Genomic DNA, 25176 nt, shown 5'->3' on the forward strand with positions numbered 1-25176 from the left:
GAATGCTCTGTCCCACGGTTTTCCTGTATACAGAGTGTTCCTTGGAGCACTTTTCGAACCCAAACTCGAGTAGTATCCGATTCAACTTGTTGTTCCAAGCCCTCGGTGCCTGTCGCAGTCCGTACAATGCTTTGTTGAGCTTGTATACCTTTATCTCACTTCCCTTCACCTCGAAACCTTCAGGCTGTGTAACATAAACGATTTCTTTTAACTCTCCATGAAGGAAGGCCGTCTTAACGTCGAGGTGGTGAACTTGCCATCCGTTCGTAGCTGCAACACCGATGAGTAGTCTGATAGTTTCAAGGCGTGCTACGGGAGCAAAAACCTCATCGAAATCGATCCCTTGTTGTTGTACATACCCTTTTGCCACTAGACGAGCTTTATACTTATTGATCGATCCATCAGAATTGCGTTTTATCTTGAATATCCATCTGAGACCAATGGGTTTAGCTCCAACTGGTAAGTCAACTAGTTTCCATACCTCATTCTTCTCGATGGACTGTATCTCATCCTTGCACGCGTCTATCCATTCTTTTAGCATACTAGCCTCCACAAAGTTTCTTGGTTCGTTGTTTATACACATTAGCAGCACCTCTCCTTCTTCTTCAGCTACCATCACGTAATCTTCAAGGTATTTTGGTCTGGAAGTTTGTCTCTCACTTCTTCTCAACACTCTTGTTTCTTGTTCTCCTTCGCTGACTGGTCCAAAAATATCTGTTCCCGAGTTTTGAGCTTCATCATCATCATCATCTTTGTTTTCTTCCTCATCGTGCGACGCTTGAATTTCTGCAAGCTTGTCGTGGTTTGAGTGTTCAGTGATCCCATGATTACCGAACTCACCCATCGTGACCGTGAAGTCATCATAGTTTTCTACCTTCGCATCATATTTTTTCCAGTTCAAGCCTTTTGTCTCGTCAAATACGACGTCGCGACTTACTACAACTCTCCGTGTTTCAACATCGAACAATCTGTAGGCCTTGGATCCCGGCTCTGTTCCGAGATGAACTAGCATTCTTGACCTGTCGTCGAGCTTTCTTAGGTGCGCCTTATCAACTTTGGCATAACTCAAACATCCAAATATCCGTAGGTGACTTATATTTGGCTTTCTCCTTCGTAGCACTTCGTATGGCGTCTGAAGCAGCAAGGATCGTGTGGCTATCCTGTTTATCAAGTAAGTTGCATGTCTTATTGCTTCACCCCACAAATAATTAGGCATGTGCATATGCTTAAGCAGGCTTCTCGTCATCTCCATTAACGTTCGATTTCTTCTTTCCACCACTCCATTCTGTTGTGGAGTATACGGAGCTGTTAGATGCCTTGTGATATCCCTTCTTCGTCGCAATATTTTGATACCAAATCTAGAGTTCAAAGAATGTATAAAGTATAACTCACTTTATTAATGCTTAAGAAAACTAACTCAAAAACTTAAGCTCTCAATCTCTAAACTCATAAGCTATGTCACATCTTGACATCTTCTTATATAGAGATTGATATTTCCTAATCCTTATAGGTAATACATTTAGATGACTCCTAAATATGTTAGTATTCCTATTTCCATAACTCGGTAGGATTAGGTTAGAAACTTATAACTCAAGTTTCCTTTTCTTTCAAGCTTACTCCAACAAAAACATATATACATGTGCATGGTAATTGAGTACGATAAATGTCACATGTTGATTCTTTTTTATTATTAGCTACCGTATAAACGAGCTCTAAAATCAAAATATCAGGCTCAAGACAATACGAAACCTCTATGGTAACTACACAATAACGTACACATTTAGTTAGGTCCGTCAGTTAGAGCATTTTGAAAGAAAGCAAATTTAAGTCATTAGATTTCAACTAAATTAAATATGTCCAGACTAAAAACATAAAAAAAAAAACAAAAATTAATAACTAGCGAGACGAAATCAAACTAAAACCATTGCCTACATTGCGTCTCTTGCTCATCATCTCTTCGTATTTTCCAGCCAGTGAGTCAAAGAGAACCCCAGCGCCAACTCCGACAGCGAGATCGATCGTGTATTGTCCTCTCGTCCCGAGAAGCCTGATCGATTGTAATACATTGAGGATGTCAAAAAGCAAGGCTAGTCTCAACCTCTTCATTCTCCTCATATCCAAGGATGCTATCGTCGACCCTGCGACATGGCCTGAGTAGAAGAGGAAGAACGAGACGTTTCCTACCGGAAAATCTACCCCTGATCCTAGAAAATCCTGTTATGAAAATAGTTAAATAATTTTCAGGATTGTATATATCTTAATCACGCACTAGAGCAAATTAACCTTAAACCAGTTTTTATTCTTGAACATGTAAATACATAGTATAACAAGACGACACATAAATAAAATCATGTGTCGATGTTACATCACAAAAAAAGGAAAAATAACTAAATTGGTAGAACATCACTAAACAAAATGCTATATAATATATAAAAGAGAGAAATATGATGATTTGAACCTGAGGAAGAGGGAGCTGAGTAGAGTAACCAAGAATGCCACGACAAGTAAACATGAAGCAAGCCTAGATGGTCGCTCGTGGTCGTCCTTCCACCAACCATGTCCATAAAATATACGTCGTTTGCATCCCTACAAACACCTGTCTCCACAGCCCCACAAATTTATATAGTTAAAACTATACGATATGTCGAATACAGTTAACCAGATTCATTATATATATTGCATGAGGTCAGAATAGACGGACCTAAAAGATTTTACTATACACAATTTAGTAAGAGATTAAAAAAAAAATTTTGGTTTTTAACAATTTAAGAACTTATGTTTCTATACATTATCTCTAAAAAATATTATTATTTTTTTCTCTTAAGAATATTATGAGCTTTATGCATCTTTTTTAATTTTCATATGTCCAGGATCGACTTTTCATATGGTTCGTGGTGTTTCCCCAACCTATCACCAAGTGTGCCTTTTCATTGTGTTTAAGACTTTTAAAGCTAAAAACGGTCATATACGAATAAATTTATATTGTTTAACTTCTTTATAAAGAAGCAAACAAACAAAATCTCATTTGTTAGGTGAAGCATGCAGAATTGAGGATACTCAATAAATATATTTTTAACCCTAAGTTTCTTAAGACATACCGTGTTGAGAGCAGCTAAAACGGTATTAAGATCCGGTGAAGAAGCCAAGAGTCGATACAGAGAGCGCGTCGCCACAAAACCAATATCGAACGGCTCAGAACTCGCCGGAATCATCTGGAGCATGTACTCCTCTACGCCCGTGAAGAACAGAACTCCTACCGCTAGCAAACACGGTATCCAATGGACTCTCGCCACCTGGACAGGATTGCACATCCTCCACGTCATAAACGATGCCTTGCTTCTCCCTCCATCTCCGTTGTGATTGGCGTAGCAGTCGTCGGTTTGCGTAACAATCTCCTCCATTTGGCTAGTACTTGTTGACCCGACGATTCCGTCAAAGGCGACTGCGTTAGTGTGGTATTCATTGAGAGAGTTAGAACTGCGACGGAGAGGGACGATTGTTGTAGTTGACATGACCGTTAGATTTAACGGAGAAGAACATTTCGAGAGGCTTGGAGATATGGGTTATATAAGAGATATTATGAAACTTGTGGAAGGAAAGGAAGGTTGTTTGGGCTACAAAAGTTCATACGAAAACGATGAATATGAGATTTGAGAGCTACGTTTACGCAAGGTTTTGTTTTGTTTTTCTCTTTGTTGGGAGGTACGTTTTGTACCGGCATGTTGTTCACTTTATATTTCCAGTATTGCCTTGAGACAACCAAAGAAAAATAGAGATAAAGAGTATGAGATTTCATTATTTATAATAACACTAGTTTTTCATACAGAAACACGTTAGTGGTATATTAAGTATTAACAATATGTAGAACTCTACTCTGGTCTAATTCAAGATTATGGAGGATGTCGAAAGATTTGGTGTTTCCTTGAATACATTACTACTTTTGCATTAAGGACTATATAGTTCCCTTGGGCGCAAATTTTCTTTCACACTTTTTAAGATAACTATTGCTCTTATTGGATTCATAATGCATAAATCCAAAACATGTTGAATTGGTGTAAAATATTCGAGAAATTAGATTTGAATATAACTTTATTTTATTATATACAAAATCTTGACATTCATCAAATATTCGATATATGCAATTGTACATAAATTACTTAAACAAATACACAACTAAATAATATAGAGATAATCATATATACTCAGAGAGTCCTTCATTATAGTTGATTAGCTGTGTACTGTTGGGTCCCTCCTAGATGGAGAGGACCAATTGGGGTGACCTTAAGTAATTAATGATGTTCCCCTTTGCACTGTAGACTCACAATAATAGAGTTTAGAGAAAGAGACAAAAGAGAGAAAGAAGAGAGAAGAAGGAGAAAACTCGTAAGGTGTTTTCAAGACTGGATTTGGAGGGTCAAACGGATCCTGATTGGGCTGATATTTTGTGGGAAGCTTCTTCAGTCAGTGGGTTAGAGGTTCACCGAAGGGATTTGGTTTTCAACGGTTGGATCTTCTGTTGTCTGGGTTTTCTTGAAGCTGGTCGCCATAGTTCTTCAGCAGAGCAGTCTTAGGTGTTTGGTAAATCCAACGGTGAGATCTTCTCTTCTTGAGCTGAAATTTGGCAGAGGTATTGTCGACTTGTTTATCTTGGATTTGTACGGTTTGATTAGTTTCTGGAAGCCGGAATCTTTGTGAGCTGAGGTCGTTTGGTTGCTGCCGGTTTTGAAGCTTTGTGTTGCTCTCTTGTTGTTGTTGTTTGTGTTGGAGATAGCTTTTTGTAGCTAAACTCTCTGTTCTGTTCAGGCTGTTGAACAGGGAGGACGTGGTTGTACTCATACCATTTATATAGTGGATTTTTGAGAGGGCTACGGTCCCGTGGTTTTTCCTTCTCACATCGAGGAGGTTTTCCACGTAAAAATTGTGTTTCTCATTTAGTTATCGCAACTTTGATATCTTGCCATCGTCGAAGTATTTTCCTCACAGGTTCGCACAAGGTCAGGGGAACACGACCATTAGTATTTCCGCTGCGCCGTGTGACTTTCCCCAACAGAGTGGTATCAGAGCTTCTGGTTTTAGAGCTTTGGTTTTGATAACTTTGGGTTGTTATTTGCTTGTGTGAAAGATGGAAAATATGAGCAGGATGATAAGCTTGAATGGTGCTAACTATCATCTATGGAAGGGCAAGATGGAGGATTTGCTCTTTGTTAAAGAATTCCATGTTCCAGTCTTCGAGGAGCAGAAACCTGAGAAGAAGACGGATGAAGAGTGGAAGCTGCAGCATCGCCAAGTGTGTGGGTTGATAAGGCAGTGGGTAGATGATAATGTGTTGCATCATATTGAGACTGAGACGGATGCTCGTTCTTTGTGGAAGAAGCTGGAGCAGTTATATGCTAGGAAGACCGGAAACAACAAGATGTACATGATCAAGAAGTTGATTGAGCTGAGGTATCAGGAGGGGACTCCGATGACAGATCACTTGAATGCGTTTCAGGGATTGCTCAACAAGTTGTCTGATATGGGCATCAAGTTTGATGATGAGATTCACGGTCTGTGGCTTCTCGGTACTTTACCGGACTCTTGGGAGGTTTTCAGGATGTCTCTTTGTAACTCCGCGTCGGAAGGTGTTATTTCGATGGATTCAGTGAAGAACAGTGTTCTTAATGAGGAAGCAAGAAGGCAGTCGAATGCTAGCAGTTCGCGTTCAGATGTCTTTGTTACTGAGTCAAGGGGGAGAAGTACAAGTAGAGATCCCAAGAGAGACAAGAACAGGAGCAGGAGCAAGTCTAATAGATTTGCAAATATGGAGTGCTATTTCTGTCATAAGAAAGGGCACATGAAGAAGGATTGCTGGAAGTTGAAAAACAAGCAGCAAGGAAATCAAGAAGAAAAGGTGGATCGGGTGACTCTCACCGAAGATCAGTTTCTCATTCTTCTTGAGGGTGATGCCATTAATGTCGCATGCCAGGACACCAGTTGGGTGATTGACAGTGGAGCTACTACTCATGCTACATCACAGCGGGATTTGTTTTCTACCTATACTACGGGTAATTATGGTTCTGTGAAGATGGGGAATGATGCGATGGCTCAGGTTGCTGGCATTGGTGATGTTTGCTTGGAGACTAGTCTTGGTACTAGGCTGGTGCTTAAGGATGTTAAGCATGTTCCTGATATTAGGATGAATCTGATATCGACGGGAAGACTTGATGATGAGGGCTATTTCAGTTTGCACGGTGGTGGTAAATGGAAGCTCTCTCGCGGTTCTTTGATTGTGGCTCGAGGTGAGAAGTCTTCATCTTTCTATTGGATGCAGGCTAAGGTCTCCAAAGATGTTGTTAATGCGGTGGAGAATGATAATGCCATGGAGCTATGGCATAAGAGACTCGGTCACATGAGTGAGAAAGGAATGGTTGTGTTGTCTAAGAATGAGGTGATTCCAGGAATCTCTGGTTTGCACCTACAGAAGTGTTCGCATTGCTTTGCGGGAAAACAACACAGGGTATCTTTCAAGTCTTCCGCACCTTCTAGGAAACCCGAGGTACTGGATTTGGTACACTCAGATGTGTGTGGTCCAATGAAGACAAGATCTCTTGGTGGCGCATCATATTATGTGACTTTTATTGATGATCATTCAAGGAAGTCGTGGGTATTTCCTATGAGGACGAAGGATCAGGTGCTGGGATATTTCAAGCACTTTGTGGCATTGGTTGAGAGACAAACGGGGAAGAAGCTGAAGTGTATCCGCAGTGATAATGGTGGAGAGTATCTTGGACCATTTGATGCTTATTGCAAAGAGCATGGAATAAGGCATCAATTCACGCCACCTCATACTCCACAGTTAAATGGGTTGGCTGAAAGGATGAATCGAACGATTGTCGAGAGGATGAGATGTTTGATCTCACAGTCAGGCTTATCGATGACTTTCTGGGCAGAAGCTTTGAACACGGTGGTTCATGTGCTGAATTTGTCACCAAGTGCTCCATTGGATGGTGATGTTCCAGAGAGGGTTTGGACTGGTAAGGATGTTTCTTACAGTCACTTGAGGGTCTTTGGGTGTAAGGCATTTGTTCATATTCCCAAGGTTGATAGATCGAAGCTTGAGATGAAGTCGCGGCAGTGTGTGTTCATCGGTTATGGTCATGATGAGTTCGGGTACAGATTTTATGATCCCGTTGAGAGGAAGCTCGTAAGGAGCAGAGATGTTGTGTTTATGGAAGATCAAACGATTAAGGACATTGACAAGTCCAAAAAGACAACTCAGATTTTTGAGGGTTTGATCGATACAGAGGCTACTCCTTCTACATCGGTTCACGGTGAGGTTGAGGTTGAGGTTCAGGATAATACACCCAGTGCAGATGCTCCCGCACATGAAGATGGTAGTGGTGATCATGGTGACGATCATGGTGAGACACCAGCTGCTGAGAACCAACCCACTATTGTTAGAAGATCCGAGAGAGGTCTTAAACCGTCGACAAGGTATGATCCTAGTGAGTATGTATTACTTACTGATGGGGGAGAGCCTGAAAGCTATGATGAAGCTTTGGAGGATGAACACAAGGATAAGTGGTTTGGAGCCATGGATGAGGAGATGGATTCTTTTGAGGAGAACCATACTTTTGAGTTGGTGGAATTGCCTAAGGGCAAGAAGGCTCTGCTTAATAAGTGGGTGTACAGAATTAAGCATGAGGATGATAATTTGCCACCTCGACACAAGGCTAGATTGGTTGTGAAAGGCTACAGCCAAAAGAAGGGAATTGATTATGATGAAATCTTTTCTCCTGTTGTGAAGATGTCATCCATTCGGGTTGTACTTGGATTGGCAGCGAGCCTTGATCTAGAGGTTGAGCAAATGGACGTGAAGACTGCTTTCCTTCATGGTGATTTGGAGGAAGAGATCTACATGGAACAACCGGAAGGCTATGTGCAAAAGGGCAAAGAAAATTTGGTTTGCCGCTTGAAGAAAAGCCTTTATGGATTGAAGCAAGCACCAAGGCAGTGGTACATGAAGTTCAAGTCTGTTATGGGGGAGCATGGTTATGCAGAGACTGATTCAGACCATTGTGTATTTGTGAAGGTGTTCGGTGAGGATGATTTTATCATCTTGTTGCTGTATGTCGATGATATGTTGATTGTGGGCAGGAACATGGACAAAATTAAGGAGTTGAAAGAGCAGCTCAGTGAGTCATTTGCCATGAAAGATATGGGTCCAGCGAAACAGATTCTTGGTATGAGAATTATTCGGGATAGAGGTGAGAAGCTGATTCACTTATCTCAGGAGAAGTACATTGAAAAAGTACTTAAGCGGTTTCACATGGACAAGTCTAAAGTGTTGAGTACTCCTCTTGCTCCACACTTAAGACTGAGCAGTCAACAAAGTCCGAAGACATATGCGGAGAAGGAAGATATGGCGAAGGTTCCATATGCTTCTGCAGTGGGTAGTTTGATGTATGTCATGGTCTGTACAAGACCAGATGTAGCCTACGCCGTTGGAGTTGTCAGCAGGTTTCTCTCCAATCCGGGAAGAGAACATTGGAATGCTGTGAAGTGGATTTTGAGATATCTCCGAGGGACTTGTGATTTGAAGATTACATTTGGGGGTAAGAAGCCTTTGCTGGTCAGTTTCACTGATTCTGACATGTCGGGAGATGCTGATTCTAGCAAATCTACTTCGGGTTACTTGGTAACATTTGCGGGTGGAGCTGTGGCGTGGCAGTCAAGGTTGCAAAAGTGTGTTGCACTATCTACCACTGAGGCAGAGTTCATTGCCGCAACTGAAGCTTGTAAAGAGTTGTTGTGGATGAAGAACTTCTGTGAAGAGATCGGTTTCAAGCAAGAAAAGTATGTGTTGCTTTGTGATAGTCAAAGCGCTATTTGTCTCGGGAAGAATTCTACATTTCATTCGAAGTCAAAACACATTCAGAGGAGGTATCATTGGATATGTGATGTGGTTGCTTCTAAGGAAGTGGAACTTGAGAAAGTTCATACGGATGATAATGGAGCTGAAGTATGCCGAGGGATAGCCGGAATGGTTGTCTCTTCCATCTAGTCGGAGGGGGAGTTTGTTGGGTCCCTCCTAGATGGAGAGGACCAATTGGGGTGACCTTAAGTAATTAATGATGTTCCCCTTTGCACTGTAGACTCAAAATAATAGAGTTTAGAGAGAGAGACAAAAGAGAGAAAGAAGAGAGAAGAAGGAGAAAACTCGTAAGGTGTTTTCAAGACTGGATTTGGAGGGTCAAACGGATCCTGATTGGGCTGATATTTTGTGGGAAGCTTCTTCAGTCAGTGGGTTAGAGATTCACCGAAGGGATTTGGTTTTCAACGGTTGGATCTTCTGTTGTCTGGGTTTTCTTGAAGCTGGTCGCCATAGTTCTTCAGCAGAGCAGTCTTGGGTGTTTGGTAAATCCAACGGTGCGATCTTCTCTTCTTGAGCTGAAATTTGGCAGACGTATTGTCGACTTGTTTATCTTGGATTTGTACGGTTGGATTAGTTTCTGGAAGCCGTAATCTTTGTGAGCTGAGGTCGTTTGGTTGCTGCCGGTTTTGAAGCTTTGTGTTGCTCTCTTGTTGTTGTTGTTTGTGTTGGAGATAGCTCTTTGTAGCTAAACTCTCTGTTCTGTTCAGGCTGTTGAACAGGGAGGACGTGGTTGTACTCATACCATTTATATAGTGGATTTTTGAGAGGACTACGGTCCCGTGGTTTTTCCTTCTCACATCGAGGAGGTTTTCCACGTAAAAATTGTGTGTCTCATTTAGTTATCGCAACTTTGATATCTTGCCATCGTCGAAGTATTTTCCTCACAGGTTCGCACAAGGTCAGGGGAACACGACCATTAGTATTTCCGCTGCGCCGTGTGACTTTCCCCAACATGTACTTGTATACCAACCATAAACAAAACAAACGTCATTTTAGTTTCACAACATTTGTTCATTCAATTAGATTAAAATTAGTATCTTCAATCTGTGTTTGTAACTTCCGAAATTTCTTATGACGTATATAAAGAGCTTGTATAAAAAAAAACTATCATTTCAAGTTTTCTAAACCATACACTCCAATATAAACACATAGATAAAAATAAGTTCTTATGATAACAATGTAACGCTTAAAACTTAAGAAGTGATTAATCACAAACAAATCAAGAATTACGGGGTTAGATTTAATACATTTACATAAACCAAAGGGGTCAATTTGAAATCATCGAAAACCACAACACTCACACCAAACGGTGAAGAAGAAGAAACATAACAACACAAGCCGAAACAAGAGCGTTCAAGGACGTCCCAAACCCACACCGTGTGGCAGAAGAGTCCTTGAGTCCCTTGAAACCAATGTCGTAGGCAATACTACCGTCGGGTTTGAAAAGACCAAAGTTCCTCTCGGAAGTGGGACCGGGCTTCAGATTCTCGTTGAATAGAGCAAACACGTAAGCTTTCACCGCCATGTTTGGTCTGTACGGTGTGCCTTTTCTCTTCTTTAGTCGTTTTTTAAGATTCCGATTGTATGTTCTCGCGTTCTTCACCGATGCTCCGGCTTCATCTGGGTCGCCTTTTGATGCCCACCCGGTCTCCGAAACAATGACCTACGCATAATGTAAGTGAACTCACAACGTTACCTACGTTAATTAATCATCTTCTTCAAAGGTCTTTTTATAGCGTGTATGTGGTTTTTTAAGGGGACAAATGATGTGACCGACCCCAAAATCCAATACCGTATCCACCTTATTTTAGTAGTTAAAAGTCTGATTTTTCTATATATACATATTTTTATACAAATCAAATATAATAATTTAAGTTAAAAATGTTTCAAAGATAATTTATTTATAAGTATATAGCTTTGTTTTCATCACAAATTTTGTAAAATTATTACTGATATAAATTTTTAAATAGGAAATCTTTTCTAGAATTTTAAATATAAATATAAAATCCGATGAGTCTAAAAAATATTTTTGACCCAGTGTCGTAGAAGGCCATGTTTACGTTTTATACGGTAGTGTGTTTACTTTCGAAATAGAAGAATATTTATAATGATGGAAAAGAGTTAGTACCATGAAATCGTGACATTCAAGCAACTTTAAACATAAATAAATAACAAGTATACGTACCTCTTTTACCAAAAAAAAAAAAAAAAGTATACGTACCTGCACTTTTGGAAAGCCAGCTTTTTCGAGAGCAGCATAAGAAGCATCGACCATAGCATCGAACATGTTATCGTAATGAAGCTTAGTTTTGGGGTCGTATATGCCTTTGGTATGCTCGAAGATGGCGTAGTTAAGGTCAATTTCCTTTGAATCAGATTTATAAGCTAGAAAAGGGTAAGCGTTAATGTAGAACGGCGACCCAATTTGCCAGAAAAATGTTAACAACGGCTTCATAAACGGCGCCACATCGTCCCTGAACGTGCATGATGACGGTGGATACGAGTTCTGAAACACCGCTTCCGAGTGTGGACTCGACACCTATAAACAAAGTGTTAATAAATGAAAGTCAGTCACATTAATTGGTCGTTAGAAAATTAGAAAAAAAATTATTTCGTAGACATATTTTACATTTTAGTATATTATTTAATGGTAATGTAAACTTCAAAAAAGATATGTTTTTATATTGGTTAAAAATTATGAAAAGAATCAATTACAAAAGAAAATACATTAATAATCAAAATTTAATATGTTTTTTTAATAATATGTGTAAAATTTTCAAAATTTTCATATTTTTGAAACAGAGTGAGTATAGTATAATGCTAAATTCATTATGGTCAATTGATTTTAAATTGGAAAAAATCATGATCTTAAATTTAACACAAAGTTTAAGAATAATTATTTTCTTTGGTCTTATCTATTTATGATAACAATGTGTTTGGCTTAATGTACCTCGACCATATTGTGAAGTCCGAGACGGCGAAGAGCGTAGTAAACGTTCTTGGCCGCAGGTAAAAGAACTTCCCAAAGCTCGATAGTGGTGCCACCTAAAATCTCGTTTCCCACGGCTATACCGCTAATTCTAGTACCACCTCGTATGAAAGGCTCGACGTTTTCTTTAACCCAAGTCATGGCTCGGTCTTCCGCAACGCTAATGTCCTTGAGAAACTCATTGCCTAGGCCAACGATGATCTCTATCCCGGTATTACGGAAGGCCGTGAGGACGGAGTGATCAGCGTCGTAGATACGTATGTTTCTGATCTTCGCTGATTTAAGGAGAGTTGCTACTGATTCAGGAGATGGGAGGTTGTCGGCTATGCGACCGTAGTTTACACCGTACGTTCCAATGAATGCCACGGCCGTTTGTGAAGCGAAGAGGAAAAGAAGCGAGAGGAAGAAAGTAGAACGAACCATACATGAATATTTCATCTCCGAGGAATGCATTTGAGACTTGCTTCAAATGATTATGTTTTATAAACAGAGCAGGTTCATTTGTTTTTTCTTGTGGTCCTAAAATGGGAACAAGAAAGAGTTTATAGTGTTATGTTATGTTATTCCCTTAATAGTAAGATTCTAAACCTTTGTCACCGAGACCATGCAAAGGGAAAGGAATCAAGGGAAGTTGTTTAGAAGGCAAAATGAAAAGATTCTAACTGAAATTAAATCTAAAGACATAAGAAAACTAGCATTGTGGGTCTTTCTTTTGCATTAGATTCTTACTTTACCTTCAAAGCAAAACTTTTCTTTTTCCCTTTTGCTCTCTGATTTAAATTTGGGACCAAAATCAAAATCACTAGAGAATAACAACCATTTTGCTAATCCTATTAATCTGAGTTATTTCCATAACTTGGTTTATCAATTAAAAATGTAAAAAAAAAAAGAAACTAAAGGCTGCAGCAGTAGAAAGAGTTAACCCTCAACATAGAGAACATGCATAGTCATAATACTTAAGTCATTCAAATAGTACACAGTTTTAGCCTAATAACATCATCTTTAACAGATTTAATCATTAATTAGATACAAAAAAAAAGAGCAAGAAAGGCAAAAGGATACTCCAATAGATTAATAGAAACAAACTCATGCTCTAACAAAAGGAGAGCAGGGCAGGGTTACTCAGCAGCTTTCTCTTTCCCCTCAGCTTCTGCTGTCAGGCCATTTCCCTCGTGGCTTTTGGTCTCAGCTTCAGGCTCAGACTCGGGTGCGCCTTGGCCTGCATCTTCCTTCTTCTGCTCAGTGTTAGCTTCAGCAGTCTTGATCTCAGTCGCCTCTTCTTTGTTAGTTGGAGACTCCACACTCTCCTTGCTAGTGTCACCAACTAGATCATGTGTTTGCTCCTTCATCGACTCACCACCAGCTTCTTGAACCGGAGCAGGATCAGGAGTCTCCTCTGCAACCATGTCGTCTTTTGTTTCACCAGAGCCATCCTTAACAGTTACATTCTCTTCCGTTCCCTTAAGAGGAGACATTTCAGTATCTTCTTCTTGCGCATGAGAGTTCCCCACTCCTCCTCCCTCTGGTTTCTCACCTTCTTCGTCTGCATCTTTCTTTGACCCTGAAGATTTAGTTCTACCTCGCTTCTTAGGCGGCTCTTTATCTGGTGAGGGAGTCGACTTAGTCTTCTTATCACTGATCCTTGCAGATCGCCTAGGAGTCCCACTAGTGGTCCAGTCAAACTCAGTGATGGAGGGGTTTCCAGGGTGAGATTTGAGATACTGATCAAGCTGCTTCCTGTTACTGATCTCCTCACCCGTTGGAGCAACAAACACAATCTCTGTTTTCTTCACTGATCCCACTTTGTTTGGGAAAAACTGCAAAACAAAAAAAGGAGAAAAAAATAAGCAACCTTTGACATAAATACATACAAAAAAACTGTAATTTGAGCTACAAAAAAAGCTTTAGCAAGTTATAAGCGATACTAATCAAGATAACATTTCAAAATGTGTTTTTTTTCTTCTTCTTCTTCTTCTTCCAAGTTTATACCTTTTGAATCATCCAATCAATGCTACAGACAACTACCTTCCCTATGTCTTTAAAGGGGAATAATTGTAAAGAAAAAAAAGACAAAGTGACTTTTTTTCTCAAGTACTAGATGATTTGGTAAAATTGCATTTCAACATTATACAGTAAAGTCTAGGTCTCAAATGATCAGAGAGGAAACAAACCAGTTTTTTCCATGAAGAAGGTGCTGGTAGCTCCACAGGTACACTTTCCTCTTCTGTACCCATTTTGTTTTGCAATCCCTAAAACACACAAAAAGAAAAATTCACAAAAAATGCCACAAAAGTTAAACAAATTACAATTTAAAAACAGACAACCTAGGAGGAGGGTTTGATTGTCGGAAAAAGAAAAAAAGAGTTACCACGGAGAAGACAAGACAGACGGTTGGAAAAATTAGGGATTTTGTTGTGTGTTTGGTGGTTAGTTGGCTCTCTCTCTCTCCGTGTATGAAACATAGAAATAGCTTTAGGGACTTGTCGGAACCGAAGAAAGGAGCATGAAAGATAAAGTCACTTTGGTAACACACATTTCAAAACTAACAGCCCAATGATATTTAACCACGTCTTTCATCTCTAAAATTGGTATAATGCTTCTTTTCATATATAGCGACGACACGTTATAAAGCCTTTAATGAGAAGGGTGCTAATGAAAGGGCACGTCGTCGACTCTGGGATGTTCGCATTAAATGCGTATTTTTGGGGTAATCAATCACTTGGTGGTCATGAAATGCACGTGCCCGAATATACTCAACGACCTTCTTCTCTGCATCCGCTTTTGAAATATTATCGATTTGGAGTCCGGAAAAAATAAACCATAGACACTTTCAGGCCCATCGATATCATCTTTACGGCCCATTAATCTATCTTAGCCTAAGCTGGAAATCAAGTGGAAGCAAAAGCTTAACCGGTTCGGTTATTAAAAACATTGGTCATACTCACAAGAGGAAGTGAGGAACTATATAAGTCAGAGCATTTGACTAAGCATCACTTGCATGAAAATTGATCTGGCGATAGTTTATCATCATGTTACATTCTAGAGCAACGAAAAGGGGATGATAACTATATAATATTATAGAATTAACAAAGATAACATAAGAGAATCATCTCACCATATATCATGTATATTATTACTGTATCCTATTATCATCTGAAATAACTGATCGAAGATGCCTACTTACTTGGGGAGAATGACCTCTCGAACATAGATGACCAAGTTGGGAAAACTATTTGAAACGTGAGCCCTTCTTCCCTTTTCCTCCTTTACCCCTCCCATCGGTCACTGTAACCCAGAAGAAGAGAGACATCCAAAACAGCACTGCGAGGAAGATCTTTACACGGTCTTGAACCCTTGTCACAGCTCCCACAAGACCTAATCCAAAAGCAAAATATAAATTAAAAGATTTTCATTTCATTTGGTGTAGTAAGTTGAGTGTAGTGTTTTCAATTGTTGTTAATGAATCACACCACAAAGCTATTCAACATAACAACATAAAGAAGAACATCCATACTACAAGATGTAAACTTTAGTTCCATGGATTCAAGACACAACCAATACAAAGTTCCAATTACAAAGACTCTATAGTTAACGACATATGCATCTAACTGAATCTTCCGACCAAAACTCCTGATTAAGTGATAAATGGATACAAAAAAAAGTCGAGCAAAACTAATTTAAAGGCAGCAAACGAGAATTGAACCTTCGAGCTGAGTAGTATTCTCAGGCGGAGGCGGATCAGGAGTCGGAGGAGATGGAGGGCCACCAGCGACGGCGATGCGGCGTAAGCTGCGAGGAGTCACGAGTAAGGAGATACTTCGACGGCGAAACTGAAGCCGCGGAAGAATTGAGTGGTGGAGGAGGTAGAGGTTAGAGGAGCGTGTGGTGGTCGTGTTGAACAAAGCCGTCGCCATATTTTCCTCCCCCGACTAATTTGGACCCCATTTTCTCTTTTTATTATTTTCTTCCTTCCAAAAAAAAATGCATACGTGTACATCGTTTCTAAATAAAAATTAATTAGATAATTAGTGCAAAAAATGTAATTAGAATATTAATCTTTTTACAAAGAAAAATAGCAAATATAACTAGGAATATTTTAAAATTTACAAATACAAATTATTTGAATTTTAGAAAGTGTTGCTCAAATTTTTTATTTTTTTTTTTACAAAGTTTGGTTTATAGATTGTTTGACTGACCTCTAGCTTTTAACTTCCAAATGTGTGTAAACTAGCATCTTTGTGTTGTTTTTTTTTTTTTTAGTTTTAGTCTTTAGCTTAGGAAAAAGATTATTATCATAGTCTTGGTAAGTTGGTATGTTCAATACATATAACAGTCCTGTTTGGGATATATTCTCATTGTGATTTTAATCAATATAAGTTTTATAGTTAGCCAAACAAATAAAAGTTTACCACAATCAATATCAATTCTATGGTTTTTACATTGTCACTTTGATTTTATAACAAACAACTAGAAAAGGCAGAGAAGACGAAGTCCACATACTACTACAGCTACTAGTGTGAAGTATGAACAAAAGAAGCCACCTACTACAATTTTCAAACATAAATATATTGACTTTGTTTGGTCCAAGAAGAAAAGTCAATAAGAACATTGAGTTCTGTGAGATCGGTCTCTGAGAATCCCATTGTACAGAGCCATCCGGTTCGCTGGCAGCGTGGATATTCCACAAATTGAACCGGTCTTTCCCGGTTTAGTCGCTATCTCCGGTACGGTTCTCCGGCTCAGTTCCATCCTCTTCCGGTACTCTTCACCGTTCCCTTTCGTATCCTTCACATTCTCGGCAAAGCGAACTTTCTTCTTCTTCCTCCTCTGTTTCTTCATTCCCTCTGCATCACAAGAACAAAAAAGAAACTTATTTTCTCGGGAAAAAAAAATCAAACGAAGCTTCCGACCCCTTGAGAAAAAGAACGTACCTGAAGAAGATAGACAAGAACGGAGGATTGGTGGTGATGGTGGAGTCTGATCATGAACCTGCGAGGTTTGATTCCCATAGAACTGACGAGCCGTCGCGAGAAACAGAGCAGTGCTTGAGAAAACCATGGCGGTGGCGATCGCAACGGTGCCATTAGAACAACCCAACATATAAGACATGTGCATGACGTTTCTTTAACCAACGGACTTGAAGATACCCAGAAAAATAGAATGTGAACTGAGCTGATCGATGATTGGTTGTTGAGACTTGGGAGAGACGTGTGTCTGTGTGTTCTTGCAGAGACTTGTAACTTAACAACTGTTGAAATTATGATATGGTAGGATTCTCCTCGTGGCTCTCTTCTATACTTGTACAAAAATGGTTATATGAGAAAATAAATACTATAAAGTTGGAAAACAGGACTACGAGTTGGATTTTATATCCAAGTGGGGAAAGAAGAATAATGGTAAAACAACTTTTTATTATAATATAAGATTGGCATTGGTCTATAGACAAACTATATTCTAAGAGACTGCCTTGTATGTCTAGCTTTTAATTTATGTTTATTAACTGTTGTCAGTTGTATGGTTTTGGATAAAAACTTGTGTATACAAAAAGTCGAACAAAATCACATGTACATGTAGAATCCAACTCTCAGTCTTTGTGTGTCCATTATTATCCAATAAATTAATATAAAAACTAATTGGATGGATATTTTTTTTGAAAAACACAAGTGTAGCAACGAGAATTGGTGGAACCTTTGTCGACTTAATAATTGTGAGGTTCTATTAGCTTGGATGATGTCAACCACTTGACCTATTTTGAACAGACGTATGACATATGACATATCCACCAGACAATATCGTATGAATCTTAGCACTTAGTTCGTGTCCTGTCGACTTCAAAAACCCAATATTTTTGCTAGCGACTCTAACATTAAACCAATAAGGTTCCAACGTGTTTTAAATATAAGAAGTTTCAGGATAAAGAAAGAACTACTCGAGAAGAAGCCTTACGTAACTTCCTAGTAAAGTTAATTTGGGGAAAAACTGCCGATTAGTACTTGAACTAGGGTCATATTGCCTAATCAATACCCAAACTATTTTATTGTGCGTATTTGTACCTGATCTCACAAATATTTGAATTTGATACATGGACTTATAGAAAACAGCTTTTACGTACCTACAACTGACACCGTGTCAGTTGACCATTCATATAATCGGTCATCATGCTGATGTGGCACAAAGTTACGGTCAAACGTTTCAAACGAGATCGTTTCAATTAAAAAAAATAAATGGAGCTTCCAAGCGTTGAACCCAGGTATGAAGCTTTAAATCAAACATCCTAAACCATTTGTGCTACTAAATAAACTTTGTTCATATATGGAATTAATAATAATGTATGTTAGATTGAGGAAATATAATTTATTTTTATTCTCTGTCTTCTTCTTATGAAGCTACGTTTAAATTTTCCAATTGACAAAAAAAGAACTATAAGATTATAATCTAGGTCTTTTTGTTTAATAAGCATCATTACATTCATTCAAGTCCAAAAGCATCATCAAAGTACCATAAACAGAAACAAAAACCTACACAATCCGATAGCAAGAGCACTACAAACCTTGCTAAAACATCCTAGCTGACATCTAAAAACACCCTAGCAACAAACAACTAAAAACCAGAAGTTTGAGTTGGTTGGCTTTGTTGGCTTGGTCCTTCTCCACTGTCCATGCCACCTGTGGTTTTAGTTTTTGCCTTCTTTGGCTTCCTAGGCTTGTAAGGAACACCTCCATTATTGCATTTCAATGAGTTATGTCCCATCAAACCACATCTGTAGCATTGCATTGTTCGTCCATGGTTGGTCACCTTCTTCCCCTTTTTTGGCTCCTCGTTTATCCCATTCTTTCTCTTTTCTGGCAGCTTATTCCGACCCGTAGAAGGCTCTCTTGGCGGTGCTGTCAGCGTTGGTTCACCTGATTTCTTCCAAAATTTGAAACCATTCATAGCTTCAATGGTATCACTATACTGCACCACCCATTCGCTTGTCAAATACCAGTCGGAGATGTAGTTTTGTACGTTGAGCTTTCTTAACAACACCACCTTCAAGGCGTCTCTACACGGTATCCCAGTCAAGTCCCACCTTCGACAAGTACAAGTCCTCAATCCCATATGAACTTTATGGGCTATCCCGTTCTCAATCACCTCATACGTTCCATTAGTGCTAGGAATTGCCACACTACAATACTTCCTTTCTTTCTCTTCTGCGGCAATGACCTTATCAACTTTCAGACTGTGTCTCTTATTCCACTTCCCAGCCTTCTCTTTCCTAAGTGAAATCCTCACCATAGTCTGCCTCCTCATCGTCTCTAACATCTCAATCAAGGGCAGTGCTCGTGCTTTTTCAATAACGTTGTTGTAAGACTCTGAAAAATTGTTAAGTGCATGTTCACATGATGATCTGATGCCAAAGAAAGCACGGCTACAGCTATTGGGATTCCTCTGTTTGAAAGCTTCATAGACCTCTACATCATATGCCTCCAATTTCTTCATGCCTGCGTCGAAGTCAGCCTCGTTAAAACTGTGGACAATCTCCCAAAACAAAGTTCTCAGCTTCGGTTTCTTTGGGTGGAATCGCCTCAAATTTCCATAAATGTGTCTTGCACACATTCGGTGCTCGACTTTAGGCAACTCCTTCTCCACTGCTATTAATAACCACTGAAATATATAAAAACATGAAATCAATGTAAGACCTTTTCTGCAAACTAATGTAAAGCCATCTAACCTTTTGTCTATCTGAAATCAGTGTGAAACCATCACAATCACGAAGATTAAGATCGCCTTTCAGCTTATGTATGAACCACAACCAACTCTCTGTGTCCTCTACTTGCACACAAGCCCATGCGATAGGGTATATCTGATTATTAGCATCTCTTCCAATAGCAACAAGCAGTTGACCCTTGGTACCAGATTTTAGGAAACATCCATCGATACCAAAAATAGGTCGGCCATGCGCTTTCCAGGATTTCTTTAGTGCAGCAAAGCACACATAAAACCTGTCAAAAACTTCAAAACCACCTTCATTTATAGCTGTTCTAACATCTACAGTGGATCCTTCGTTTGACCTGGAAAAAATTCTTTAATAAATCTTTTAATAAACATAGGTATGGATTTTGTATTTAACAATGTGAAAAAGAGACTTACTCGAGTATTTCAAGCTTATAGTCCTTTATCCTTGCAAATTGTTCATCGTACTCGGCTTGGATGATATCTAAAGCCTTCTTCCTCGCTTTCCTACACTGATCATCAGTTGCCAGCAAATTGTAACGCTCTTCAATCTTTGCTTGAATGGCTTTCGGCTTCATAGCAGGCTGATTCCTGATATCATTGACTATCAGCTTAGCAATAACACCTTCTGACATTAACCTACATTGACCATCCTTGGTGCAAGTATGTTCTTCTTGGAATGGGAATAAATTTTACCCCATTTTCGAAGGATATAACGCCCTTAGTGTCGATTGTTCTGTACTAAACTCGATCGAATCGCTCTATTGCTCCAAACCAATCAACGCCTCGTGATTACACATAATCTCACTCGTGATTTTATTTAGGGTTCATCGAATTGGGGAAAAGAAGAGAATGTCGGAGAGGAGAGTTTAATTGATTGTTTTAAATTCTAATAGGCGCTTACCAAACGTCATATAGTTGTCGTTACATGAGCAAACAATGTATCTCCACTAGCAAAACTGGTATATATTGTCATTGTAATTGTTTGGCGTCCCGGGTTTGATACTCAGTTGGTTTTTTTTTTTTAATATTTCCTAAACGATGTTATAGTTATTAATTGCGTATATGAACAAAGTTTATTCAGTAGCACAAATGGCTTATGATGTTCGAGTTAAGCTTCAAACCCGGGTTCGACGCTAGAAAGCTCCATTTATTTTTTTTTAATTGAAACGACATCGTTTGAAACGTTTGACCGTAACTCTGTGCCACATCAGCATGATGACCTATTAGATGACTGGTCAACTGACACGGTGTCAGTCGTGGGTACGTAAAAACCTTTTTCTATAAATCCATGTATCAAATTCAAATTTTTGTGAGATCAGGTATAAATACGCACAGTAAAATAGTTTGGGTATTGATTAGACAATATGACCCTAGTTCAGGTACTAATTGGCCGTTTTTCCATTAATTTGGTTTTATCTATCCTACAACCAATAAGCATAACTTAGATCAAATATAAGTTGTACGATACATAAGAACATAAAGAAGGTAGATAAAGATCACAAAGCTACATCATCACCATGTCATTGTACGAATATAAAACCAAATTAAAGGAATACAAAAGTGCTTATCATCACACCAACTTATTAGGATCTAAAGGTAGATAGAGAGAGAGAGACACTCAATTTATTCAAAGCTACTGCAGCAGCAATGTAGAGACAGTGAGCTTAAGTTGTAAGGATTGGAGGCAGGTAGTCTACTTTGTTTCCGAGGATACGAGCCTTTGTGTCTGGGAAGAACTCAAATCCTGGAAGCTCAGTGATATTACCTTCATTGTCCACACTAATCGGGTAGCGCAGCAAGTGACCAGGAAGGTCGTGTTCCAGTGACTCGCTTGAGTAAAAGTCCCAGTACTTATCAGCAATGCGGTTAACTTTCTCAATGCATTCCAAGCTCGAGGGATCTAGGAACGTCTGGTCGAGCATTCCCAAGTGTTCATACCAGAGTGACATACGGAACCCATGGACCTGGCCACGAGCTGGTTGTCTATGTGACAAGTGATGTGGTTGATACCCTCCCATTGCTATCTCAGAGTCCCTTGCACCATCCATTGACCTCTGGTTGATGTTAGCAGACCCGACGATAATGTATTCATCGTCAACTGCAAATAGATCAAGTGAGTCACACACACACATATATATATATATGCAAAAACTCTCTAGGTTTTATAACTGAAGAGTAGGCTTGGGTGTTGAGGTTTGGTTGTTCCGAAACTTATCGAATTCTCGGCACCATGCACAAGTTCTATTTGGGTACCAATTTTAGATCGGGTTCACTTTCTTGGTTTGGTTCGGATCAAGTTATAACCAATGTTTAAAATCATCCAAAATTTTTTTTTTTAAACTAATGAAACTAACCAAAATATATTCAAAATATATAAACTATTTACAAAAGAATGATTAAAAACTTGTTACACAATCTAAATTAACTAAAAATATTTGAAATAACAAAACAAAATTCATTATGCAAACTACAAAAATTTCTAAAATAACCCATAATATATAAATTACCTTAAAATATTATTAGATTTAAATAATTTCGGAGATAATTGGATCTTAGTTAATTTGGATTCGGTTCGGGCTGTACCAAACCCATACCTAGCATTTATGCTATGTTCAGATCGTAGTTTGTTTTTTTAGGAATTGATTAAAAACGCCCAGGTCTATTGAAGATTGTATATAAACTTACCGATCATCATTTTGCTATGGACGTAGATCATGAAGCGACGTGCTTCTTGCGCCCTCATATAGTCTGTGTCAGGGTCTGGTCTCTCCGCAGGCTCATACTCTCCTTCTTTCTTAACCTCACGGTTTCCAAGGCAAAAGAACGTCAGATAGTTTCTAGGATCTTCCTCCAACCCCTGAGCCCTGAGAGCCTGAGAAACATCCTTGTACATCATCTCCAAGGTCCTCCTCTGCCAATCCAATATAGCTTGCACCGATGCACTCTCAGGGATACCTTCAGGCCACATCGGAACCACAACATAGACTCTAAACTTCTCTCCTTTCTCGATCTTGTCAACGATCTTGAGAGACAACTCCTTTGGGATCAGATGCAGGGCATTGATGTCCTCAGGAGTGATACCATCAGCAGCCCAAGCGAAAGAGCTTCCAAGGAAGTACTGGTTCTCGATATAGATGAAGTCTTTGGCACGTCTTATGGCGTGAATGTAAGCGTCTTGGATACTCCTGTCAATGACATTGTCCTTACCACTTACCAAACCAGCTTCAGCAGCTACTTCAGGTGATTCAGGGAACCCAGCGGCAGCTCCACCGTCTATAGATCTAAAGAGCTGCACGTTCCACACGTCGTGATCCTCTTGGAACATAACAGGAGAAGGAGTGATGATAATATCACTAAGCTCTCTCAACTTAACCAAAATGTCTTTACCACCTTGCTTGCTCCATCTCTGCTCGAAGTTGTACAAGACATCCCAAGCGATTGGACCTTCGAGACGAGAGTGGATGTCCTGCCAAGGCTCCCTAGGACCACCTTTGGTGATCGAAGCACCGGTGAAGTTAGGCTGATGGAAGTCATCGTGGTGGACAGTGTCCAACGTCCTGAACAAGGAGTGGAAAGGAGTGTCGTAACGTCCGTCGCAGAGATCAATACCTCCGACAAAACTCATGATCCTCCTCATCTCCGACCCTCCTCCTTGGCTCGGCACCTCGCTGTCCACAACTACGATCTTCTGGTGGTGCGTGAACATGGCTGAGACTTGCAAGTTTTGGACTATGCTACCACCGTCGTCAGGGTTACGTGGACACAACACACAATGCACTTCGCTACCGTTGAAGTAGTTCTCAGTGTCTTCATCGTGAGTAGCCATGAGACCGTCTTTTTTTAAAACATCAACGGAGGTTCTGTCGTCCCACACAAGTAACAGAACCCTAACGCCTTCGGTAGCTTTCTTTTTAAGTAACTCGCCGAGAGTCATATCACCTCCTGGTTTAGGCCTCCTCGAGTCTCTCACCAAAGTGATCTCAGTGTAAACAGACCATCCAGTAATGTAGATCAAATGTTTCGCGTTGGTTATCGCGTCGAAAATATCCTCCCAGCATCTGTGAGGCTCGTAGTTCTTCCCACCAGCGAGAGGAATCTTGGGGACGAAGTTATCCGGAACATGAGCGCCTTGGTACAAAGAAACTTTGCAGCCCTGTCTCTGGGAGAAGAACGTGTAAGGCACTCCAGGGAACTTAGCGCTTTTGACTCCCATGTTCCAGTTTCGATCCGCCTCAACGCCAAAGTACTGGAGTTTGACGTGAATCTTGGACTCTCCGTGGATTGGGTTCCTGTCGTTGTCCAAGATCTCAACCCATTTTTCCACTTCCTCGCCGTTGATGACTTCGTCGACAGGGACGTACGCTCTCCCGATGAGTGTGGCTCCTATGGGGTTATCGTCTTTAACGGTGAAGATGATGTCTGAAGCCATGTGGGCACAGTAGATGTGGAAGGACTCATACCACTTAGGGTTCTTGGGCTCGTCTGTGATCTTCCTGGTTCTACCAACTCTAGCTTTTTGTAGATCGATCGTTGCGTAGAGCTGTGTTTCTCCTTTGCCGAAACCAACTGTCTCTTCAACATTTGATATAATCTGAAAGTTAATACAGAAAATAAAGATCAAAATAGTCTCTTATGTTACAGCTTCAGGAATATTAAGCATCATATTCCATAACATAACGCTATATTATATACATATATACCTTGCCAAGGAAGCCTGCAGACCTGAGACCACCAGTGTGGAGGGCATCAACTTCATAGATGGTAGCGTGCAAAGTCCCGTGCAACAGATGCTGCGCCATTGATCTACCGTTCAACACATATTAGTTTATCCAAATAATGTATACTCAATCCCTCCGTACACAAATAATTGAAGTTTTAGCTTTTTTTTTTTAGTGTATACAAAAAAAAATTGATGTTTAAGAATATAATTAATACATTTGTATTTAAAACTAAAACATAAATCAAAAAAATAAAATTATAAATGGTGGAACTTTATTGATAAAACTAAAAATAATAATCAAACGAGTGTATTAAATTTTTTTAATATGTGTAATAAACCTTAAATACAGAGTATATATATAAGAAACCTACACAGATGAGGATAGAGTTTGCGAGTTCAACTCATCCTAACCACTAAATCTACGGTTTCTAATTACTTAAAAACACGTGCAGACAACTTAAGAAAGATTCAAAGCGATGAATGTACAAAAGAGATTCAGAGAAAGACTAACTTGCAAGATTCCTTGAAACTGAATCGGTGGTGAGAGAGGAAGAAGAATCTGTAATGGAAGAAGAGCTACTATGTGGTGGAGCTATTATTTCAAGGAAATGATAGGGGGGACGCATGGGGCCTCATTTTCTTTTATTTCTTTCCTACTTAGCTTTGATTATTTATTTAACATGACCCCACCGTACGAAGAAAAATCAACTTTTTTGTTTCATCCCTTAAGTTTGTTAGTTCACAAATAGGTCCAATTGTTACATAAACTACTCTTAGTTTTCCTTTTAGTCTATTGTATTAATGATAAAATTATTATGCTTGGAGTACTCGGGTCTA

At 39.5% G+C, this 25176-nt stretch overlaps 7 protein-coding genes across 7 annotated transcripts; all 7 read right to left on the reverse strand.

Annotated features, from left to right (window-relative positions):
- Positions 1 to 1637: 1637 nt before the first annotated feature.
- On the reverse strand, positions 1638 to 4128 carry LOC106352083 (phosphatidylcholine:diacylglycerol cholinephosphotransferase 1). The gene is given in 3 exon segments (XM_013791764.3): positions 1638 to 2214; positions 2459 to 2596; positions 3099 to 4128. Coding segments are annotated over 3 exon segments (870 nt in total). The 5' UTR covers positions 3513 to 4128; the 3' UTR covers positions 1638 to 1896.
- A 5880-nt stretch (positions 4129 to 10008) lies between these two features.
- LOC106385262 (glucan endo-1,3-beta-glucosidase 14) lies at positions 10009 to 12430 on the reverse strand. Its single transcript, XM_013825186.3, has 3 exons — positions 11865 to 12430; positions 11136 to 11453; positions 10009 to 10577 (listed from the first exon to the last, which is right to left on the reverse strand). Exons 1-3 carry the CDS (start codon positions 12354 to 12356, stop codon positions 10212 to 10214), a joined length of 1176 nt encoding a protein of 391 aa, XP_013680640.1. The 5' UTR covers positions 12357 to 12430; the 3' UTR covers positions 10009 to 10211.
- A 404-nt stretch (positions 12431 to 12834) lies between these two features.
- On the reverse strand, positions 12835 to 14423 carry LOC106387489 (methyl-CpG-binding domain-containing protein 11). The gene is made up of 3 exons (XM_013827351.3): positions 14272 to 14423; positions 14075 to 14152; positions 12835 to 13720 (listed from the first exon to the last, which is right to left on the reverse strand). The coding sequence occupies exons 2-3, from the start codon at positions 14135 to 14137 to the stop codon at positions 13022 to 13024; spliced, it is 762 nt and encodes a 253-aa protein (XP_013682805.1). The 5' UTR covers positions 14138 to 14152; positions 14272 to 14423; the 3' UTR covers positions 12835 to 13021.
- A 458-nt stretch (positions 14424 to 14881) lies between these two features.
- Positions 14882 to 15878, reverse strand: BNAC01G35810D. Its single transcript, XM_013827353.3, has 2 exons — positions 15607 to 15878; positions 14882 to 15278 (listed from the first exon to the last, which is right to left on the reverse strand). Exons 1-2 carry the CDS (start codon positions 15815 to 15817, stop codon positions 15133 to 15135), a joined length of 357 nt encoding a protein of 118 aa, XP_013682807.1. The 5' UTR covers positions 15818 to 15878; the 3' UTR covers positions 14882 to 15132.
- Positions 15879 to 16301: 423 nt separating this feature from the next.
- On the reverse strand, positions 16302 to 17543 carry BNAC01G35820D. Its single transcript, XM_013825187.3, has 2 exons — positions 16835 to 17543; positions 16302 to 16747 (listed from the first exon to the last, which is right to left on the reverse strand). The coding sequence occupies exons 1-2, from the start codon at positions 17016 to 17018 to the stop codon at positions 16500 to 16502; spliced, it is 432 nt and encodes a 143-aa protein (XP_013680641.1). The 5' UTR covers positions 17019 to 17543; the 3' UTR covers positions 16302 to 16499.
- Positions 17544 to 18503: 960 nt separating this feature from the next.
- Positions 18504 to 20251, reverse strand: LOC106383725. Its single transcript, XM_013823788.2, has 3 exons — positions 20034 to 20251; positions 19615 to 19954; positions 18504 to 19547 (listed from the first exon to the last, which is right to left on the reverse strand). The coding sequence occupies exons 1-3, from the start codon at positions 20249 to 20251 to the stop codon at positions 18504 to 18506; spliced, it is 1602 nt and encodes a 533-aa protein (XP_013679242.2).
- Positions 20252 to 21050: 799 nt separating this feature from the next.
- Positions 21051 to 25004, reverse strand: LOC106387492 (phospholipase D alpha 2). Its single transcript, XM_013827355.3, has 4 exons — positions 24851 to 25004; positions 24320 to 24422; positions 22305 to 24210; positions 21051 to 21717 (listed from the first exon to the last, which is right to left on the reverse strand). Exons 2-4 carry the CDS (start codon positions 24416 to 24418, stop codon positions 21284 to 21286), a joined length of 2439 nt encoding a protein of 812 aa, XP_013682809.2. The 5' UTR covers positions 24419 to 24422; positions 24851 to 25004; the 3' UTR covers positions 21051 to 21283.
- Positions 25005 to 25176: the final 172 nt, after the last annotated feature.

This window comes from Brassica napus, chromosome C1 (assembly GCF_020379485.1).
Source record: "Brassica napus cultivar Da-Ae chromosome C1, Da-Ae, whole genome shotgun sequence".
Taxonomy (NCBI): domain Eukaryota; kingdom Viridiplantae; phylum Streptophyta; class Magnoliopsida; order Brassicales; family Brassicaceae; genus Brassica; species Brassica napus.

Bases quoted from the DNA above. Each gene is read 5' to 3' on its own strand.
- LOC106385262 (XM_013825186.3), bottom strand. From the start codon at position 12,356: ATGCATTCCTCGGAGATGAAATATTCATGTATGGTTCGTTCTACTTTC. The intron at 11,454-11,864 runs GTACATTAAGCC...CTTTGTTTATAG, and splicing joins GACTTCACAATATGGTCGAG to GTGTCGAGTCCACACTCGGA. The intron at 10,578-11,135 runs GTACGTATACTT...CATTATGCGTAG, and splicing joins CTGGCTTTCCAAAAGTGCAG to GTCATTGTTTCGGAGACCGG.
- LOC106387489 (XM_013827351.3), bottom strand. From the start codon at position 14,137: ATGGGTACAGAAGAGGAAAGTGTACCTGTGGAGCTACCAGCACCTTCT. The intron at 13,721-14,074 runs GTTTGTTTCCTC...TTTGTTTTGCAG, and splicing joins CTTCTTCATGGAAAAAACTG to TTTTTCCCAAACAAAGTGGG.
- BNAC01G35810D (XM_013827353.3), bottom strand. From the start codon at position 15,817: ATGGCGACGGCTTTGTTCAACACGACCACCACACGCTCCTCTAACCTC. The intron at 15,279-15,606 runs GTTCAATTCTCG...CTTTTGGATTAG, and splicing joins GAATACTACTCAGCTCGAAG to GTCTTGTGGGAGCTGTGACA.
- BNAC01G35820D (XM_013825187.3), bottom strand. From the start codon at position 17,018: ATGCACATGTCTTATATGTTGGGTTGTTCTAATGGCACCGTTGCGATC. The intron at 16,748-16,834 runs GTACGTTCTTTT...CTTGTGATGCAG, and splicing joins TTCTTGTCTATCTTCTTCAG to AGGGAATGAAGAAACAGAGG.
- LOC106383725 (XM_013823788.2), bottom strand. From the start codon at position 20,251: ATGTCAGAAGGTGTTATTGCTAAGCTGATAGTCAATGATATCAGGAAT. The intron at 19,955-20,033 runs GTAAGTCTCTTT...AATTTTTTCCAG, and splicing joins TATAAGCTTGAAATACTCGA to GTCAAACGAAGGATCCACTG. The intron at 19,548-19,614 runs GTTAGATGGCTT...TATATATTTCAG, and splicing joins TGATTTCAGATAGACAAAAG to TGGTTATTAATAGCAGTGGA.
- LOC106387492 (XM_013827355.3), bottom strand. From the start codon at position 24,418: ATGGCGCAGCATCTGTTGCACGGGACTTTGCACGCTACCATCTATGAA. The intron at 24,211-24,319 runs GTATATATGTAT...ATTAACTTTCAG, and splicing joins CTGCAGGCTTCCTTGGCAAG to ATTATATCAAATGTTGAAGA. The intron at 21,718-22,304 runs GTAAGTTTATAT...ATCTATTTGCAG, and splicing joins CCATAGCAAAATGATGATCG to TTGACGATGAATACATTATC.